The sequence below is a fragment of the Staurois parvus genome, unplaced genomic scaffold, assembly GCF_062004578.1.
Source record: "Staurois parvus isolate SC_StPar_1 unplaced genomic scaffold, SC_StPar_1.0 ptg000025l, whole genome shotgun sequence".
Classification (NCBI taxonomy): domain Eukaryota; kingdom Metazoa; phylum Chordata; class Amphibia; order Anura; family Ranidae; genus Staurois; species Staurois parvus.
Window position 1 is genome coordinate 3284564 of NW_028317821.1, and position 8515 is coordinate 3293078.

Sequence of the window (8515 nt, forward strand, 5' to 3'; positions counted from 1 at the left end):
GGGATAAATTGCACCATGGTACACTCCACATTGGAAGCACCCAAGTCCTTTATACACCCTTGTGAACAATAAAGCCCTGCATGCAGGATTCCCACACACCCAAATAAGCAGTCCGGAAACCTTTTCTTCAGCATGAAAGAATAAAGATGTTACTAGGACCTCCACATGTAACAACTTACTACCATGATGGTGGAATTGTAACAAACATAGGATTTAAACCACCAACCATTGGCAAAGCTGAATGGGAAAAGGCAACAACATATATACCACAGTCTCAACTTTGGCTCGGGAAATAAGATATGAAAGGTTATGCAGAAGTTGGCTCTCTTGCTCAGTAGTAGTTGTATAATAGTTGTATAGTTGTTGGCCATTAATACATGTAGCCATTACAATGAAGATTCAGGTATACTTAGTGTAGATATTTATTAGGATCACAAACATCTATCCCATAACCCGTTTTTAGAAAAAGTCCAACTCTGTTCCATAGGCTTCAGCTTGCTCCCATAAGGTCCTTGATTACTTGGGATGTGCCAAAGTACCATTTCAGGACTTTACTTAGGAGGAGATGGGGATTTTGCAGCAGTCATAAAGATTCCAAAGATAAGGGCTACGACTGTGAATCCTTGTGCACCAATACGTGTGCGCATCATAAGCTGGGACTGGTGGGATTTCCCCTGCCTGAAACTAATAAGCCCGAATGTCAAAGCAGCGGCAGTGGCGAGACAGCCTGTGAAGACAGCAAAGGAAAATTATCGGTAGGGGTCAACTCAAATTAGATCACTAAATGCACAATTTGAAATTGCTGTACCTGCTGAAACATTAACAACATTAAAGTGGAATTAAACTGAATTAAAAAAGTAGGAACTTTATTAGAAAAAAAAGACCCTATTGACCTTTTCTGTTATAAACCCTTCTCTCTGCCTATCAGCATTTGTGTATATGGAGCTGTGCATGCATTTATGGTTGTATATCACTGTGCTGTGATGATGTGATTCCTGTGCACATGAGTCAGACCCAGAGAGACCAGGAGAGGATCGCAGTGCCTGTGACCAATGAGAGAGCTAACAGCGCAGTGCTGGAGGAGATCACAAGCCAGGTATGACAGAAAATGAATCATATATGGCTTATTGTTAGTGAATCAACTCTTCCATCCACACATTCGAGATGGATGGGGGAATCCCTCCTGTGGAGCTATGGTATTCTGACAGTGAGGACCTGCCCTGCAGCTGCTATCAGAGCATAAACTCTTCTACTCAGACTGTAGTGGTTTTAGAAAAAAAAAAAAAAAAAAAAAAAAAAAACTGTATGACATTGAGCACCTTTTGTTTTGAACCACCAGGAATGCATTTAGCAGGTTTAAAGTGAAAATTCAATTGAGCTTTTAAATTCACACTTTACATTATTACGGCTACGAAAAACCATTAAAGTACCGTATTTTTCGCTCGATAAGATGCACTTATTATTCCCCCCCAAAAAAGGGGGGGGGGGGAACTGTCAGTGCGTCTTATGGAGCGAATATGGAGCGGCCGGTCCGGTATTTCCACTGCCGCGTCAGAATACCGGGCCGGCCGCTTGACAGCCAGATGCCAAGTGCGCATGAGCAAGAAGCGGTGCGCTTTGTGAATGGTAAGGCGGCACCTGGGACACATGACAGGTCCCAGAAGCCACCGGACCAATCACAAAGCGCAGCGCTTCTCGCTCATGCGCACTGGGCACCCGGCTGTCAAGCCGAGCGCCCACACTACAGAAGCCAGGAAGCCAGCGCGCCGCTGGATAGAGGAACAGGTAAGGTCCCGCTGCAGAGCCGACACTAACCAAAGAACAACTCCGTGGAAGTAAGAGCGGGTACCTGTCAAATTCAGGTACCCGCTCCCCCCCCTCCCAAAAGGTCAGCAGTCACCTCCTGTACTGTGTCCGCAGTCTCTGGTCATCTCCTGTAGTATGTCCGCAATCTCTGGTCATCTCCTGTACTGTGTCCGCAGTCTCTGGTCATCTCCTGTACTGTGTCCGCAGTCTCTGGTCATCTCCTGTAGTATGTCCGCAGTCTCTGGTCATCTCCTGTACTGTGTCCGCAGTCTCTGGTCATCTCCTGTAGTATGTCCGCAATCTCTGGTCATCTCCTGTACTGTGTCCGCAGTCTCTGGTCATCTCCTGTAGTACGTCCGCAATCTCTGGTCATCTCCTGTACTACGTCCGCAGTCTCTGGCCATCCCCTGTACTGTGTCCGCAATCTCTGGTCATCTCCTGTACTGTGTCCGCAGTCTCTGGTCATCTCCTGTACTGTGTCCGCAGTCTCTGGTCATCTCCTGTACTGTGTCCGCAGTCTCTGGTCATCTCCTGTACTGTGTCCGCAGTCTCTGGTAATCTCCTGTACTGTGTCCGCAGTCTCTGGTCATCTCCTGTACTGTGTCCGCAGTCTCTGGTCATCTCCTGTACTGTGTCCGCAGTCTCTGGTCATCTCCTGTACTGTGTCCGCAGTCTCTGGTCATCTCCTGTACTGTGTCCGCAGTCTCTGGTCATCTCCTGTACTGTGTCCGCAGTCTCTGGTCATCTCCTGTACTGTGTCCGCAGTCTCTGGTCATCTCCTGTACTGTGTCCGCAGTCTCTGGTCATCTCCTGTACTGTGTCCGCAGTCTCTGGTCATCTCCTGTACTGTGTCCGCAGTCTCTGGTCATCTTCTGTACTGTGTCCGCAGTCTCTGGTCATCTCCTGTACTATGTCTGCAGTCTCTGGTCATCTCCTGTACTATGTCTACAGTCCATTGGTTCAGAATATTTTTTTTCCTGTTTTCTGCCTCTAAAATCTAGGTGCGTCTTATGGTCAGGTGCGTCTTATGGAACCAAAAATACGGTATATCTAAAACCAACCTTTTTTTTTCATTTTTGAACAAACCAGGTTATGGCTAAAAAAGATCTCTAGTGAAAAGCCCTTGTTAAATAACTGTCATGACAGCAAGTGTTATATCTGGAAGATTTCCCTGTTCCTGCGTGTTAATCAACCTGTAAAAGTGGTTGGGAAGAATAGTGCCCCAAAGGGTGATTAGAGACAAGCATCCGACCTGCACAGTTTGGAGACCACGCTTACCAGTAATTAGGACTGGTTTATGAATTGGAATACGAAAGGGACAAAAAAGCAGAAAGTGCTTTTATGTTTTATTATTACTACTATTCCAGAGTAATCCTTTGAAAAAAAAATTTCCAAGTGTTTACCATACAAGTAACACCTACCTCATCTTAGCACCATCTTGCCTGTTTCGAAATATACACATACAGGATAGGATACCTGATGGGACATTTTGAGTACCTGCCCTATCTAAGTAGTGTAACCAATGTAGCAGCACTGCAAAAAGAAAAAAAAAAAATAAAATGTAGTGACATCACCATCATGATGTCTGGTTTTAACCACTTCCATTCCGGACACTTTCACCCCCATCCTGTCCAGGCCAATTTTCAGCTTTCAGTGCTATCACACTTTGAATGACAATTGCGCGGTCATGCAACACTGTACCCATATGAATTTTTTAGCATTCATTTGAGACAGATAACGCTTTATTTTGGTGGTATTTATTCACCACTGGGATTTTTATTTTTTTGCTATATAAATTAAAAAGTCCAAAAATGTACAAAAATTGTTTTTCTTAAAAATTTTTGCAAATAAATAATATTTCATCATAAATCTTGGCCAAAATTTATTCGGTTATCTTTTTAGTAAAAAATAAATAAATAACCCAAATTAGTTTATAACCAAAAATTATAATTTTTACATTTTTTTTAATATATTATTAATGGGTTTTTTTCTCCATACTGTCACCCTAGCAGTACAGTGTCTTCATGGTGACACTGTATAACTTGTGGGGGGTGATGAAATTTTTTTTTTTTTTTTTACACTGGAAGCTTTTACACTCATAAAGGCTGTAAAAGCAATCATTTCTCCTTCTCTCTGGCTGCATTCTTGCAGCCATTGAGAACTACTGTGTGAGCTGTGATTGGTCACAGCTTGTCACATAGTACAAGGCTGTTGTGAATAGCCTTGTACCATGTGACCTCTGTGATCATTCACTGATTTCACACGTAGTAAGCAATGATGTCAGAAGTGACATTTTGCTTACTACTCAGCATGTGATCACTGATCGGCCAATCAGTGATCACATGATTGGGACCTCGTACAGAGGTCCCATACGACGATCGGTGTTCCACTGTGTCCAGAGGACACAGCGGTCACCAGATCACGGTACTGCGCGCTCCCAGGAAGCGCGCGCAGTCCATAATGGCGGGTTCCGTTTATGAGCGGCAACCCGCCCCTGGACTGCCACCGTCTGGCCGTTTATATACAACGGCTGGACGGCAAGTGGTTAAGTGAACCTGTGCTTTTCCCATGGAGGGCACAGCAGAAGGTTCACATTAATGTGGGCCCCAGCAGAAGCTTATATTTACCTTCCCTTCACTCACCCTACTGATCCATTGGCCTAGAGGAGTAAAAAGAAGACGCCCTATGTACAGTTAGGTCCATATATATTTGGGCACAGGCACAATTTTAGTTTTTTTCAGGTATTTACCAAAACATGATAAAACTATAGTTATATAATGGATATGAGCTGAAAGTGCACACTCAGGTTTAATTTGAGGGTATGTACATACAAATTTGAGGAAGGGTTTAGGAATTCCAGCTCTTAAGAGTAGCCATCCCTCCTTTTTTAAGGGACCAAAAGTAATTGGACAATTGAATCAAAAGCTGTTTCATGGCCAGGTGTGGGCTATTCCATTATTTCTTCATCAATTAAGAGAGATAGAGGCAACATTAGGAGTGGCCAAATCAACAGTTTAGCATATTCAGAGGAAATAAGAATGCACTGGTGAGCTCAGCAACATAAAAAGGCATGGACATCCAAGGAAGACAACAGTGGTGGATGATCGCAGGATCCTCTCTATGGTAAAAAAAAACCCTTTCAAAACATTCAAACAAGGGAAGGATACTATCCAGGAGGTGGGCGTATCATTGTCAAAGTCTACAATCAAGAGAAGACTTCACGAGAGCAAATACAGAGGGTTCACCACAAGGTACAAACCATTCATAAGCCTGAATAGAAAAGCCAGACTAGACTTTGCCAAAAAAACATCCAAAAAAGCCAGACCAATTCTGGAAAAGCATTCTTTGGATGGATGAAACTAAGATTAATCTGTACCAGAATGATGGGAAGAAAAAAAGCGTGGAGAAGTCTTGGAACAGCTCTTGATCCAAAGCACACAATGTCATCTGTAAAACATGGTGGAGGACGTGTGATGGCATGGACATGCATGGCTACCAGTGGCACTGGGTCATTGGTGTTTATTGATGATGTGACAGAAGCCAGAAGCAAAGGGATGAATTCTGCAGTGTTTAGTGATATACTGTCAGCCCAGACTCAGCCAAATGCAGCAAAGTTGATTGGACGGTGCTTCACAGTACAGATGAACAATGATCCAAAACACACTGCAAAATCAACCCAGGAGCTTTTGAAGGAAAAGAAGTGGAATATTCTGCAATGGCCGAGTCAATCACTCGATATCAACCCAACTGAGCATGCATTTCACTTGCTGAAGGCAAAACTAAAAGGCAGAAAGACCCACAAACAACAACTAAAGACAGCTGCAGTTAGAGCCTGGCAAAGCATCAGAAAGGAGGAAACCCAGTGTTTGGTAATGTCCATGGGTTCCAGACTTCAGGCAATCATTGCCAGTAAAGGATTCTCAGCAAAGTATTAAAAATTAACATTTTATTTATGATTATATTCAATTATCCAACTTTTAAGAGCTGTAATTCCTAAATTCTTCCTCCAATTTGGATGTACATACCTTCACATTAAACCTGAGAGTGTGCACTTTCAGCCCAAAACCTTTATATAACTATAGCTTGAATATATACATGGACCTAACTACAAGTGTCAAGTTTCTTAGATTGTAAGCTTTAATGAGCATGGCCCCTGTTTTTCCTGTTGTACCAAATTGTATTGTAACTGTAATGTCTGCCTTCATTTTGTAAAGTGCTGCGCAAACTGTTGGCGCTATATAAATCCTGTATAAGAATAATAGCTTAGGGCTTACACAGGGCTAAGGGCTCCCTCTGTCGTCCTGTAGCAGTGTTGGGGCCAGAGCAGTCAATTTCCAAGCTCCAGCACTGCCACATGGGAGGAACAGAAATGAATCACATACTCTCCATGCCCCCAAATACTAGGTATTTCACTTTACTCCTGGCAGCCAAATAGAGTGGCATAGGTGAACATGGGCAATCTAGATGTGGCTACATCTACAGGGGGAGGAGGCAGAAAAGCAGAGCTTCCACTTTTGGGTGGAACTCCACGTTAACCACTTCACAACCGCACTATAGCCAAAGACGGCTACGGTGCGGTTGTCCAGTTTTGGGAGGGCGTCATATGACATCCTCCCGCGCCCCCCAGCGCTGTCCTTGATCGGTGTGTCCTACGGACGCAGCTGATCACGATGAGGTAAAAGGCCAATCACGGTGGCCTTTTACCACTTGATTAGCTGTGTCCAATCAGTGCAGCCTCATCAACGCACATTAGTGAAGGAGAAAAATTACCTGTTTTGCAAAATTATAATAGAAACAAAGAAACATTTTTTTTCAAATTTTTTGCTCTTTTTTTTGTGTATAGTGCAAAAAATAAAAACACCCAGTGATGATTAAATACCAAAGGAAAGCTCTGTTTGTGTGAAAAAAATGATAAAAATTTCATATGGGTACAGTGTTGCATAACCGCACAATTGTCACTCAAAGTGTGACAGTGCTGAAAGCTGAACATTGGCCTGGGCAAGAAGGGGGTAAAAGTGCCTGGCAGGCAAGGGGTTAAATATGATTTTACATATGACTTTAACCGCCTCCTGCCCGCCATATAATGAAATGACTGGAGAGCGGCGGTTCTCTCGTTCTGGGAGGATGACATATGACTTCCTCCCACTCTAACCGCGTGTGTGCGATTGGTGGTGCGCTGTGTCCCTGAGACACAGCAGATCACCGATCAGTGGACAGAGTCAATGACATCGGCTCTGTCATGTGATCAGCTGTGTCCAATCACAGCTGACTGCATGTAAATAAGGAAATGCCGGTTATCAGCAGTCCTCTCCTCATGCTGACAGATGGAGAGGAGAGCCAGTAATCAGCATTCCTCAGAGGGGACATGTACATTGATCATCAGAACACTGATGATCAGTGCCCTGATGATCAGTGTAGCCCCATCAGTGCCCATCAATGTTACATATCAGTGCCTACCAGCACACATCAATGCCACATATCAGTGCCCATCTGAGCTGTCTTTCAGTGCCGCCTATCAGTGCCAGTCAAAGCCGCCTATCAGCGTCAGTCAAAGCTGCCAATCAGTGCCTGTCAGTGTTGCCTAACAGTTCCAATCAGTGCCGCCTATCAGTGCCATATATGAGTGCTGCCTTTCAGTGCCCATCAGTGATGCCAGTCAATGCCCATCAGTGCCACCTACCAGTGCCTCCTCATCAGTTCCACCTATCAGTGCAGCCTCATTAGCGCACATCAATGAAGGAGAAAAAAAATCACTTATTTACAAAATATTATAGAAACTAAGAAACAAAAAATGTTGTTTTCAAAATTTTCAGTCGTTTTTGGTTTGTGTAGCAAAAAATGAAAAACCCAGAGGTGATTAAATACCACCAAAAGAAAGCTCTGTCTAAAAATAATGATAAAAATGTCATATGGGTACAGTGTTGCATGACCGCGCAATTGTCAAAGTGCGACACTGCTGAAAGCTGAAAATTGGCCTGGGCAGGAAGGGGGTGAAAGTGCCCTGTAGGCAAGGGGTTAAATATGATTTTACGGGATGCTGGTAATTTAATTCATGAACTACTTTATACTTTCTAGTACTGACAGCTGCTGTAGGCTCCAGTGTGGCAAAGACTGTGCTAATGGTATATGTTGGAGCTATGCTATAACACGTCTTCTCTGTTTATACTACAAATGGCATGCTGATTGGAGGACCCCCTGCACTCCCCACTTACCGATCGGTACAAGAGGATTCTCCTTCACTTTCCTTACGAACTTTCCCCTGAAGCCCTCCCTCTGTATGGCGGCGCTGGGGGTGAAGCCTTCAATCACTGGAGGCTCCATGTTGTTCCTCTCTACGCTTCACTGTCAAGGACACTTTCCCTTCAGATACAAGATAACACTTCCCCTTAATGTTCACCGACCAATAAGAAATCGTTCTGGCCCCGACCTACGACACAGGAAGAGCCGGCAATCACGTGTGCTTGTGTAATGTCCCCACCCACAGCAGGAAGCTACTGATGAACTGCTTGCCCGTCATCAGTTCCTGTCTGGCATTGCTACATGCTGCCACCCTATGGTTCAGCGCGGTATGACATACCACTCTAATCAAGAGCACGCTAACGTATCAACAGTGGACTGCTACATGCTGCCACCCAGCGGCTCAGCATGGTATTACATTGCACTCCATTCAGCCGACTAATACAGGCTCCTCAACATGAACACTGGACTG

General features: G+C 44.2%; 1 protein-coding gene across 1 annotated transcript; it reads right to left on the reverse strand.

Annotated features, from left to right (window-relative positions):
* Positions 1 to 406: 406 nt before the first annotated feature.
* HIGD2A (HIG1 hypoxia inducible domain family member 2A) lies at positions 407 to 8216 on the reverse strand. The gene is made up of 2 exons (XM_089693790.1): positions 8019 to 8216; positions 407 to 727 (listed from the first exon to the last, which is right to left on the reverse strand). Exons 1-2 carry the CDS (start codon positions 8125 to 8127, stop codon positions 552 to 554), a joined length of 285 nt encoding a protein of 94 aa, XP_089549916.1. The 5' UTR covers positions 8128 to 8216; the 3' UTR covers positions 407 to 551.
* Positions 8217 to 8515: the final 299 nt, after the last annotated feature.